Genomic DNA, 13,024 nt, shown 5'->3' with positions numbered 1-13,024 from the left:
TTTTTAAACATTGGAAAACTTTTCTTTCAATTACGCGCATGAATAATAATTGAATGAAAATCTGAACTTATGATTCTGATGCGAAAAATAAATCGTAAAGATTTCGAATTAAAAATCTTTTAGAGAGTTAGAAAAAAGATCCAGGTGAGACTTACTCAGCAATCTCTTACGATACGCGTCACAGCGGTGGAACGGAGAACACCACGTGCTTTTTTTCTCAATGAACCCTCTTTATACCGATTATTTATGTAGGTGAATAAAGTGGCGTGCATTCGTAACGGAGCTAATCAAATTAGAGAGTTAATCGAAGGGGAGCGACACACTTAATTCACAGTTAATTCTGGCTTCTCGATGGTGGAAACTTTTTATCTTAACAACAGAAAAAGAGTTAAAGTAACGACGAAAATTCTTACTCGCCCACACTTACTTGCACGCGATGTCAAATATAGCCTCGGTATATTAAAGAATGATTCGAAGAGAGAGAGGAAAGATATTTCCATGCGCATGTTCGCGAAGTACAGATCTCATGTAGAAACTAAACCTTTGAGGTAACTTCATTATTACTTCAATAGCGAATTATGTATATCTTCGTGCACATTTATGGTTTTTTACATTTCAAAAGAGTTTTCGAAGAATTTAAATGATGTGACAAACCGCTAAAATAAACATTTTAGAAACTTTTTATCAAATTTTTTTATTATCACCTACAGACGTGAGAAACTTTACAAAATGATAAATCAATTTCTTCATTTATTTCAATTATCGATTTAAATTATTTATTCTAATTGCGTTTCGAAGATCTGTCGTATTACTTAAATTACAAGGCGGTGTACGAAGCTATCTTACGAATATCATTCGCAGCTGCGCCCAAAAATGACACGAGGCTATTTTCTCTATATATCGGCGATCGATCAACATTTTTTATGCGAAAGGACGCACGTGACATGACGCGGAAAAAAATTTGCATGCCGTCAACACCTTGCAGCGCATTGCGCCGTCGAAAACTATCGAAAAGTCATCCGATCGACATTAGACGAGTGCTTGCAAACGCAAACTGCGCCGCGCTTGTCGAACTTTGCGTGATCGATGGGCTTATGCTAAATTGTCTTCCTGGATATAACATCCGTTGACACGGACAAGAAAACATTCTTCATCACAGCTTTTCAACGGTCGGCCTCAAGTATCTCTCTGTGACATTGCAATTTTAAATGTTTAAAATTCGAATCATTGATTTTAAATTAAATGGAAGAATAAGATCTCTTTAATTTGTCCATCTTCATCATAAGAAAACTCTACCTTTATTTATCATTATTATTTTCCAAGGGAGCTCTCGGCGAGATTTTTAATCGATTCGACGCTTAATTGTCACGAAACGATGACATTTATAAAATAAAATACAATAATGTTTATAAAAGATTTGAAAATTCAACTTTTTTAAATCAACATTTTTGAATTCTCTTTAAGACAATAATAAGAAACTCCCTTTGTAATATCAAAGTTACTTAAACAAAAAATACTCCGCATCTTCTCTCTTGCAGCCCCCCCTTTTCCTCGTTTCATTCGGCGCGGTCTGTGCGTTTTTAAAAAGGGCGGAAAATCTGACTTTGTCCGATTCACCCCTGTTGTGACTCTTGGCGCAGCGCGACATATGTTACGTGCGTGCATGAGCGATACAACACGCGTTCGTGCAAACAGGGTTAAATAATACGCCCCGTGTAATTGCACACCGGCACATTGTACGTGGCTACAATATGCCGAGGCTACATCACGGGGGTGAACAAAAAAAAAAAAAAAAGAACAGAAAACGACGACCTCCCTTTATTTCTCTACAATCGTTTCTCTCTTTTAGAGGCATACTGATTGTTTCGATGTTACGCTAACTTTAATTATCTAACTCCCGATTTATGCCCGTTTCTACCAATGTAGATTGACTTTAATCTCGATTCAACTCTCGTTCTTCATCTTTTTCCAATTTTTTACAACTAAGAGAGAAGAATCAAGAATTAGTTGAATCGAAATTAAACTAATTTTTGATTCTTTTTCAATTAAAATTACACCACGTATAGAAATGGGAATTAGTGACATTTCGTTCCTATTTTACAATATTGGGGATGTAATGTAATGAAAGAAATCAGAATTAATCAATCCTTTGTACGTAGTTTACGTATGACTCTTCGTACGATTACTTTTCGTAGAAAACTGTGAAAACTGAAAAAATCCAAGCATCCATTTATAGGAAAATTTGCTTCGACTGAAGGAGATTCAGATTGACTATCATGGGTTGCTGTCGCGGAAGACGGCGGCAATAAAATCATCGGGCAATAAAAATGTTATGACAGGCCAAGGCGCTCGCGTGTTGGCGCGGCGAAGGGCGGACTATCAAGAAGTCAGCCCTACAACCCGATCCGAGAAAAAGAGAGGGGAAAAAAAGAGAGGGCGAGAGCTGGTGGTTACGTATAGTCCTGGTCTCGCGGGTGTGAGGGTCTCGAGGGTGCGGTGAAATTGTAGCATCATCCCGCCAGGCGATGCTCTAGCTCTAGCCGGCGGCGACCGACTGTGGGGTTTACTGCCGACGGTGGTTTACCGCCGCCTGGGTGATGCTCTCCACATCGGGGCGCGCTGCATTATTGAGCCTGGGAAACGGCCAGGTGGTCCGGGCGCCCATCGGGTCCGTGACGGGCTGCGGAGGGTGATTGTGGGAGGGCAGGCGAGAGGCGGTAGCCCTGAGGGCCTGCGAGGGGACGTAAAGTCACGGGAGAAAGAGGGTCCGCCGCCCGTCGCCCGCCGTCGATGGGTCGCTCGGAAGACACGCGACCTCCTGGCTCCTCGACTTTGTGACCGCGCGCGGGAGACACGCTCGTGACTCGCTCTCTCTCTCTCTCTCTCTCTCGTCGATTTCGTCTCGGCCATTACGGCGCGTTCACGAAGATGGCCATCGCGCCAAAAATCAAGAAAGACATCTTGTCCTGTATAGTCACACGTTTTTTACTACATTCTCATTTTTCGCGCCCTTCCTTCATTCATATTCTCTAAAACTTTTAAAGTGAAAGCTCACCCTGGAGAGAGTGAAATCGCACTCTTAAAGATTGAAAATTCAGTCACTCCTTTACAAGACTAGCTCTTTAGAATTTTCACTCTCTTTAGAGTGAGAGTTCATTCTAAAAATTTAGAGGGTAGAACAGATTTTCGGAACCTGGTTATTCTTCGGTTTATAGTAAAATAGGAACGATTTAGAGATAATCATATTTATTGTTAACAGACGAATATTTTATTCTTAAATAGAAAATTCTTAAATTTATAATGAATCTTGGGCATCGATTTCATGCCCGACTATAGGCCAGTCGCCAGAGGTTTTAAAAAGGAAGAAATTATTTACAGGTGTTTTATTGTTTCAATCGACAGTTTGAAGTATAAAGAGACTAAATTTAAATGTGCTCCAAAATAAGATAAAGCGATCATTCTTAGTATTACATTGCATCGTTGATGTAAAACAATTTATTTTTATTTTATTAATGTTAGATTTGTTAATTATCAATTCATTATACAAAAAAAAAAACACTTCAAACGATAATATATGAAATGAACGAATTTTGTAAAAAAAGTGCCCATTTTGGAGCTCGATATCTCTGGAAATATTAATCGTATTGAGTTCAATTTAAGCTCATTTTTTCGATAGGATGTCTACTTTAAGTTATCTTATGTCACTTTTTACTTTTTGATGCATCTAAAACAACGTAGAGATGGCAATAATTGAAAAAGTACCTATTTTTGCCATTTTTTCAAGAAATTTCACTTATCTTCAAACCGCTGTATCTCCTGTTCTATTTATAGTACATATCTAGTTAAAAACTCATTTTGTTGGAAATTTCAGCCACAATAAAAAAAACTGTCTGCTGTCATTTTTTGATATTTCTTTTCGTTTTTGAGTTTTAATAAAAAAACCAAAAAAAAAACTTTATTGCTTAATTACTTCCAAGTGCCCCCTTAATATTGTAGCACTTTTAAATTTAGTCTTTTTATACCTCAATTGTCGATTAAAACAATAAAATACGTGCAAATAATTTCTTTCTTTTTCCCCGCCATTTTCATCTCTGACGACTAACCTACTATGGCGCCAGCAATGAAAAAGAAAATAGGAATTATATTGATCTAATCTTAATATTTTTTTACTTTTATATTGCATATAAGGTTGCAATAAAATTAAGTCAAGAGAATATTTTTTATCTCATCAGAAACCCATTCTAATAGGATTTAACTATAGAATATAATTCAAATCAGAATTGGATTAATATAATAAAAAGCAACTCGTTTTTTGACATCCAGAAAGTCTCTTTTCGTCAACACTCGAACTGCTGAATTTTGACTTGAATAACTCAACGTCCCTGTCAAAAACTATATTTTGATTAAATAAAATATAGAAATTTCACGTTTAAAAAAAAACACACAAACGTCGCATCTGATCGCGCTTAGGCCGTTAAATTGGAATCGTCGATTTTACACGGTTTTATACGGATATTGCACGGCTCGTTAAAATAGTGGAGAGACAGCCGGCGACATGATCGATCGCGCGAAATCGCCAGTCCTTCTCCGCGATATTACTCGCGTCGAGCTTAAAGCGACCGCAATCGGAAAGCGATGCGGAATCGACGATGTCGCGAGCGATGTTTAGCGATCCTCGCTATCGCATTATGTCGCGCAATATGCAAAGTGGCGCGTATCTCCCCCCCTGGAGAAGCCTCAAGTGCGGCTATAGTAGCACGTACTTCCAGCAAGGAAGTCGCGCAAGAAAATCCCACGGCGGATAATGAGAAGAAGCGCTGGGTCTCCTTCGCGTATGCATTTCTGTTCGTATAGCGCATGCATAATGCAGAGACGCTCGTAGTTGTGTCAGTGACTCATAGCGATATTGGCTGCAACGTATTACCGTCTCGTCGTCACTTTAAAGCACTTATGTGCCAAGGGGAAATATCGTTCTTCTCAAAGCGGCATTTTAGCGCGACCCTCAGACGTTCGATTCCACGTTTCAGCAATCTTCTTCGAGACTCGAGCTATACATTTCAAGGAATATTATATTAATAGATAAACGATGCTAATTATTCGCAATAGTAGAATACATTTTGTTGGTCCGGTTTTGTTTTAAACTCTTTTTACAGTTAAATACTAACGTATTGTACATAATAAAGACTGCTATAGTCCTTCGTTCTTGTGGGATGCGAAACATGCACGCTTCGTAAGTTAGAAATAAGCGTTATATGTATGATTGATATTTTCCATGAAGTCGATTTTCATTACGAACAGATTCGTCGAAAATGGACGAGAACGGACGTGGTGAAACACTGTGTAAAGTCTGCGGGGACAAGGCCTCTGGAAAACATTACGGCGTGCCGAGTTGCGACGGATGTCGGGGTTTCTTCAAGCGGTCTATCCGCAGGTACGCGAGGTAATTGACTTCTCGTCTGATTACAAGTAATATCCGTAAGTGATCTCGTCTCCCTATAGATTTGTTAATTGCTCTGCTATTTATTTCTATTATAACTGGGCGGCTTCGTTTCTTTCTCTCTCGGGGAATTTCTCAGTTTCGCAGCTCGCGAAACTTGAAATTGAAAGAAAGCCTTGAAATTGTTACGTGCGCAGGAATTTAGATTACGTGTGCAAAGAGAACGGACGCTGCATTGTGGATGTATCGCGGCGCAACCAGTGCCAAGCTTGCCGTTTCACAAAGTGTCTTCAGGTCAACATGAAACGAGACGGTACGTTTTGTCGGTTATTAATAGTCTTACACCCGTAATCGTAGTTCCTTCCTTATTTTAAGGACGGAGGAAGCCTTTATGAAGGATTCCTCGATTCTCCAAGGCCTCCTTGTTTCATCAAATGGATCTCAGGCCTGCCTTCTCAAGGAAGGAATATTTTAGGGATTTTAGGGAGTTTAGAACCTACTGAAGGCAGCATGTCATAATATATAGTATATGCAATCCTAATATCATGAATTACGAATAGTAAAGGTTATAAAGGCATTGTTAATTAAATAAAGTCGTGATTAAGCATTTTGCAACAATAATGGAAATGAAACTAATAGAGAATTTCATTGGACGCACTCACTGCGCACTGATGCACATTAAAATTATCGTACATACACAAAATAACGTAAATATATGTTTATAAATAAACATGGAAATCGACTAAATTGTAAAATACTCAATATATTTTATTGTACTGGTTAGGTAAAATATATATTTCATAATTCGAAATATTTGCATTTTATTTTTATACTCAAATTAAATTCAGTGTACAATGGCTTTAATATGCATCAGTGCTTCCAACCGGATTCGTCATAATGCTTATTATACGAAGAAGGAGAAAATACTTTTGACGCAGTTTATTTCCGAAAAAAAAAATATCGAATATAATTATCGATGCGACAGATCTAAATTAAAAGCTATCGAAAATAAAAAGACCAGTGTGATGAACTAAATTTGGTAGTTTGATTGGTTATGAAGGCTGCACTTCCTCCTCAAGGAAACTCGTAACCTTCCTTGAGAAAAGGAAGCTAATAAGGTTCCTTGTTTGGTCAAGGATGGTTTATAAAACGTGAAATAAGGAACAAGGAATCCTCATTCCTCAAAGAAGGACTATGAATACGGGTATTATTCTTCCTATGGTGGAAGAAAGCAAAAGGTGCGCAAAGAGACGAATTTTGTACAGTTCTATATAGTATATATGTAGTATATGTTATCTCTCTGTACATAGGTATGTTATCTCACTGTATATATACTGTGCCACTCTGTAACTTTGATTAAAATTATACAGTGAGACAGTTAAGTCAGAATGAAATTATATATATATATAAATAGAGAGAGAGAAAAATATACACTTATTCCTCCTAGATTTTTTGATAGAATCGCTCATGGATAACTCTGTCTCTAGATTGTTTATGTTCATAGCATAATGCAGACATTATCCATGACAATTATTATACTCTCTAAAATCTTTGAAGTGGAATCTCATTCTAAGGAGTGGCTCAATTGTCTATTTTTAAGAGTGAGATTTCATTCTTTAGAATTAGATCCCACTTCAAAAATTTTACTGTACATACATAAATTTAACTGTACCTTTACCTTATAATATCGCGATGGATTCTAGAATATTTCAGTTTTTAGCATCTGATTTTTGTCCCTAAATCCGTTTGTAATAATATATATTTGTCTACCACACGTCTTAGAAAAAAAAGAAGTACCATTATTGTGATACCTCCCGATTGCGAAGGCCGTAGAGCAGCACTCGATATGTTTGCACGGAAATATCCTGCGAAGTGTGGCTAAGCGAGAGATGTATATTCTATTTTCTGACAGTCGCAGAACTCTCTGGAATTTGACAGGTCGAGTTTTAACGGAAATCGAAATGTTTCGACATATGATTGCGGATTATCATATTTTCTTTTCTATTATTTGCAAAAAACTTAAAATTTTTCAAATTATAATCTCTGTTTTGCTAATCGCGGAAATAAGGCGTCAAATAAAACACTTGTTGATTTAATTTTGCGCAAAAAGAAAGAAAAACAAAGGAATTCTTGTGTGTCAAAAAAGTAGAAACAAAATATTTTTTTATCTTGTAAAAAACAATATTTTTTAATTTCTTCGCAAGACAAAGTAATTGAAATAATAAATTATATTATTCGTATATAGACGTTAGAGAGATATTAACCGCCCTACATTCCGTTCTACATGCGGGATAAGCTTCATATTCTGTATTGATACGCAAACGATGCGTTCCAACACAATGCAGAGCTTTTAGATGCGCTCAGTAGAATAGAATATATCCGTAAAGTGCTGCGAGTTGGATATTACAATGCACAGTGACGCCTCGGCTGGCGCGAGACGGAAGGGAAACGGTCTGGAAAAAGCGAAGTGTCCACACTTCGCCATCTCACATCCTACGTTCACATATCCGCATGAAACTCAATATCTCTGCTTACCGAACGGCAGGATCCGGTGGCGAGCGGTGTCAGAAGCAGCCTGGCGTTCACAGCTTTTGTAAACACCTCTGGCCCCCTTATGCGTCGAGCGATAATCCAAACACTTGATTGCTGAGATATCAATTAACGGAGGGGAGAGGCGGGAGGTGCCATTAAAGGGTCATTGAACTCCTCGCGCTTCTCTCCTCTTCTTGTGTAAAAACGAACATGCAATTGTGAAATTGTAATGATTATCTATTTTAATTTACGGAGTCATCTATTAATTTTAAATAATTATAATATTATTATTTTACAGGAATATTTATAAAAAATTTTATCAGTACATATAATGTTTATTAATTTAAATAAAAAATCATTCAATATTAAAGTGTTTGTAGCTAAATATATAGTGGTATATACATTTCTGAATCGAAATCTCTAATCGAGATTTTTTCATTTCAATAACTTCATTATTTTTTAGCTGTGCAACACGAGAGAGCACCAAGAAGCACGTCTTCTCTTGTTGCGGCGACGAGGAGGACTTCTTCGGGGCTGTATACGGGCATCCCGAATGTCTATCACCCTGCAAGCAGCACCTATCATCCCCTCTTGTACCCCGCGTTGTTCCCTTTCAAACCCACAGTACCAACATTCGCCCCGTCCGTCGGTAAGCAATAAATATAAGCGGTTCATTCAGTCCATATTTATTCTTTCCGTGATAAAAATATTGGATGTTGCTTGATAGCACATTTCTTGCCACGACCGTCTCCAGAGTCCTTGTCTATAACTACCGCCAAGGAAGACGAAGTTACCAGCTCCGAAGAAGCGGCTACTGTCGATGTCAGAATCGAATCGAAAGGTATGAATTAATTACAATAAATAATTTAGAATTTCTCATCACTGATTTCTATAACGTTCAACAGCTGTTTATCGTCGTTCCAACTCTAGAACGGATGTAAAATCAGTGTTTCTCGTTGTCGCATATGTAGTAGGATATTCAAATGGATTGTCTATTTGTCATAGAGGAGCTGGTAAGCACTCGCCTGGCGCCGCCAGTTATCACTTCGGTCTCATCGGAATACACCATGCAAGGTTTATCCCTTCTGCCAACTGAAAATATCTATGAGTTCGCGGCGAAATTACTTTTCTTCGCCGTACGATGGGCGAGAAGTATACATTCCTTTCTGCAAGTAAGCCCCAATCAAGTTTCCTCTTTTGTTAAACTTTTCAACATTTCCCTCCACAAAGATCAAAGCGAAACAACACAAAATATTATTTATATAAAAGAAAAAAAAATGTATAAAATTGAATAGGGTAATTTGAATTAATCAATTAAAAAGATAATGCGTAAGCACAATAGTTTTTTATACTCGCGAAAAAAGTAATCATGCTCTGTTGTTCTTTTCTGCAAGCTCCCTTACAGAGACCAAACTATCCTTCTGGAAGAGTCGTGGAGCGAGTTGTTTGTTCTGACAGCCGCGCAGTGGAACTTTCCCGTAGATGAGACCACTTTGGTGTCCATGGATCTGCCGACAGAGAGGAGGGAAGTTCTCCTCGACAAAGCGAGAAGACTGAGGGAACTTTTAGCAAAGTGCGCCGCGCTCAGAGTGGATCACTCGGAATACGCTTGCTTGAAGGCCATAGTTCTTTTCAAGGCGGGTGAGCAAATTAAATTCAAGCTTTGACCCCATCCACTTCTTCCATTTAATCGTCTTTCTTCCCTCGCTTTATTCATTTGAAACTCCAATTATAACTCTAATTGTAAGTATATTATAATTTCATATCTGTTTCTAACGTTAACGACGTTTTTTTGTGAATGGAATAAACGATTTATAATTCTCATCGATTGCTTATTTTAACTTTAATACAGCCCGTTTTGCCTGGTTAAAAAGCTGATGAATATAATTAATAAGTAACTCGGCAAAATCGACTTTCTAAATTTGCTTGGTCTATTTCAAATTTTTGTTTTTCACGCTTCAACTCTCTCTTTGATGTATCGTCCGATTGTTCATAGAATCACGAAACCTCTGCGAGCCGGGGCGAGTGTCGGCATTGCAGGAACAGACGGTAGCCGTGTTCTGCGAGAGGGATGCACGCAGGGTAGGTCGATTATTGCTGCTCTTACCACCCGCGCGTGCACTCTGCCGTGCTACCCTGCACGAGTTGCTGTTCAAACCGACGGTCGGCGATGTCAGTGTGGAGCGATTGCTGGGCGATATGGTTGGCGCTCTCAGACCTACCTAACTGTAACACTTAGCGCGAATGCGTCCGTTGCTCTTGGGATATCCGTGTCACGTTTTACCTTGACACTCCTTTATCGGCGATCAGTCGAGATTCAGAGCTGAGAGCTGATCATCTCGAGATATAAACTGCATTTTCGCGTTATAAAATAGAAATAAATTGTCCATAGAAGAAATTGCGCATTTATATGAAGAATCGAGATTTCTTTTTGGACAGCAACGCTTAAATATTCGTTTACATTCCTTAAAAATAATTCTTTAAAAAAATCTGCTACAGTATTGAACAACATAGAAATTGTCGATCGACTTTCACATCGTGTAAGTCGTTTAATGGGATTGATTGTTTTAGATGTTAAAAATTGTTGGATATTGAAATTGGTGTAAAAACTGATGGCGTAATTATTATCATTGAAATTATAGCTTATTATACTGTTGAACCAGTGATAAAAGGACAAATGTATTACATCTATACGATTCTACGTCATCGATATCAATAACTTAAATCTTAGATATCGAATCTAGTCCAGCAGCAGTAAATTTCTTGCTCTCTCTCTTTTGATGATGATAACTTTAATTAACTGTGCGATTGACTGAATAGTTTTCTTTTATGTATTATTTTATAGATTTATAATATCCAGAAAAAGAGCAGCCAATTAAAGCTGATTAGCGACGTCGAGGATATTCTAAATCGTAGATGAGAGTTAATTATAAGCAATAAGCGACGAAGATAATTCTTGTTGTCAGCTGGCTTATCGAATTGCGATATGCCGCGTTGGCCGTACCGATAAATACGCAAAACGGTGATAAAGAAGCAAAAGGGAAATGTTGAAGATATTTCGTAACGCTAAGTTTTGTCTGTCAGAGTATCGATTCACGATAGATAGAATTATGGCGCTATTGTTAACCGCATCAATTCTTTCCGTGTGTGTATGTGGTATTATATATACGTAAATGGGCTTTGCGCAATGTAATATTTATGCACTTTAAATGGACTCATGTGTATATACTTGTCCTAGATACAAATAACTTTACGATCGTTTATAGCGCATCGTATATTAGATGTAATGCGTGTTAAAGCGACGCAAAAACGCGTATTGTGTAATTACATAATTAATCGGATCTCGTTTATTCCATCACTAGTCAGATATATCCGAGGCGAGAAACAATCGTCGTCATCGTTTCTCTCCCTAATGTTATGTATAGTACTAATTCTTTGCGCTAGAGCGACTGAAAATTATCTAATTGCGAAATTAACAAATATTGTTTTTAAAAAATTGTTTTATCTCTCCATGATAATTGCAGTGGAATAAATTCTTTTAGAAAAGAAAAATTTTACATATACTTTTTTCTACCTAAGATAATTTTTTTTTAAATATAAGAAGCTGTAATTGAAATTATATCACGATATGTGAAGGACCAATAATATAATATAAAATATCGTAAAAAAAAATCTTAAATCACACGTGTTGCAAATTTTTAAGAAAAGGAAGAGATAAAATTCATCAAACAGATTGAAAGAGGATATTTAAATCAAAAAATTATTTTTATCATAAAATAAAATAAGTTATGAGAAAAAAATGTTTCGAAAATATTTTTTCACGACATATTTTGAATTTCAATTGAAATATCTCACACATCATTTTTACACAAAGAAAAATAATTTTGTAAATAATAATAAACTCATAAAGTCAATAGCACGATTAACATGGAAGGAACAATGGCGAGGGGATGACACACACGCACAGATAATTTTTTTATTAACTAGAATAATTTATTTTTCTCTCATGGTAGAAAAAGGAGAATGTATCTTAACTCACGAACTGCATTGTACTTATATATATACAATTACATACAATCCTCAATTGAATGTTACACATAAACTCATTACACATCGATTTCTCATTACTTCCTTGTCCTTGTGAATGCATTCCCGAAAGAAAGAACTGTTGTTATCGGCGGTCTAATTATTCAGCTGAGTTGGGAAAAATTGTTCCGATTACAAATGTAATTGTGTGTTAATTTGTTTTATTTTTTTTTTTGCGCGTGGATTGATGAGAGAAAGGAGACAGTGTGGAATAGAGTTTAAGAGGGAAAAAAAGCGGAAAGGTTTGCGGGAAATTTTCATACGAAGGATTTTTACTCGCGCGCATGTGTGTGTGTGTGTGTGTGTGTGTGTGTGTCCTGTAATATGCGTTGTATTCACGTATGTATGCGTTTACGGATGGAAGGAATTTACGGATGGACGTTAATTATCGATGGGAGTATTTCGTGACGGAAAGATTTCGAGGCTCACATTCGCATTATCTTGTCAGCTCGATATCTCCGTCTGCCGAATCGCGCGTCGCGATTCTCGCGCGTTTGTGTGTAACCATTCTCGGACAATTAAGATTACTGATAGCAAGCGGTAGTTGGAAGAAAACGAAAACGCCCGACCGAGCAGAGCGACACGGAGAAAATTCTCGATCATTGATTTCTAATACAAGTATCAGAAAGGGAAGTACATTTGAGTCTGTCGGGGGTGTGGTCAACTCAATTTTTTTAATACCTCAGGTATTCACACATTTCACTTTTATCGATAATGCGCGTATTTAGTATACATTACGTATACTATAGAATCTCAGATAAAAGATGAGATGTGTAAGTATGGATCCAAAGGTTTCTTCATATAAGATTATCGTAACGTTGTTTCGTTATTAAGACTTTTAAAACGTTTTGAAATTATTTTTACTTGAAAATCGAGATTGCTTCTCTACGTTTGAAATTCTGTGGAAATGTTCCATGCAAATTTGAATGCCTCAAATGTGTATCTTTTCTTCACTTCTGTTCTGCCTTA

The 13,024-nt window shown here is 37.2% G+C and overlaps 1 protein-coding gene across 1 annotated transcript; it reads left to right on the top strand.

The window, feature by feature from the left end:
* Positions 1–5,309: 5,309 nt before the first annotated feature.
* On the top strand, positions 5,310–10,195 carry LOC108747421 (nuclear receptor subfamily 2 group F member 6-like). The gene is made up of 7 exons (XM_018484854.1): positions 5,310–5,431; positions 5,635–5,750; positions 8,433–8,618; positions 8,697–8,810; positions 8,975–9,141; positions 9,364–9,610; positions 9,966–10,195. The coding sequence occupies exons 1-7, from the start codon at positions 5,310–5,312 to the stop codon at positions 10,193–10,195; spliced, it is 1,182 nt and encodes a 393-aa protein (XP_018340356.1).
* The last annotated feature ends 2,829 nt before the right edge of the window (positions 10,196–13,024 follow it).

Source organism: Trachymyrmex septentrionalis, unplaced genomic scaffold (genome assembly GCF_001594115.1).
Source record: "Trachymyrmex septentrionalis isolate Tsep2-gDNA-1 unplaced genomic scaffold, Tsep1.0 scaffold2, whole genome shotgun sequence".
Classification (NCBI taxonomy): Eukaryota; Metazoa; Arthropoda; class Insecta; order Hymenoptera; family Formicidae; genus Trachymyrmex; species Trachymyrmex septentrionalis.
Note: the sequence above shows the minus strand (reverse complement) of the source record. Positions and strands in the feature narration are given on the sequence as shown.

What these genes read in the sequence shown, in the direction of transcription:
- LOC108747421 (XM_018484854.1), top strand. Translation starts at nt 5,310, where the DNA reads ATGGACGAGAACGGACGTGGTGAAACACTGTGTAAAGTCTGCGGGGAC. An exon ending in TGTCAGAATCGAATCGAAAG is followed by an intron (nt 8,811 to 8,974) that starts GTATGAATTAAT and finishes TATTTGTCATAG; the next exon opens with AGGAGCTGGTAAGCACTCGC. An exon ending in GTATACATTCCTTTCTGCAA is followed by an intron (nt 9,142 to 9,363) that starts GTAAGCCCCAAT and finishes CTTTTCTGCAAG; the next exon opens with CTCCCTTACAGAGACCAAAC.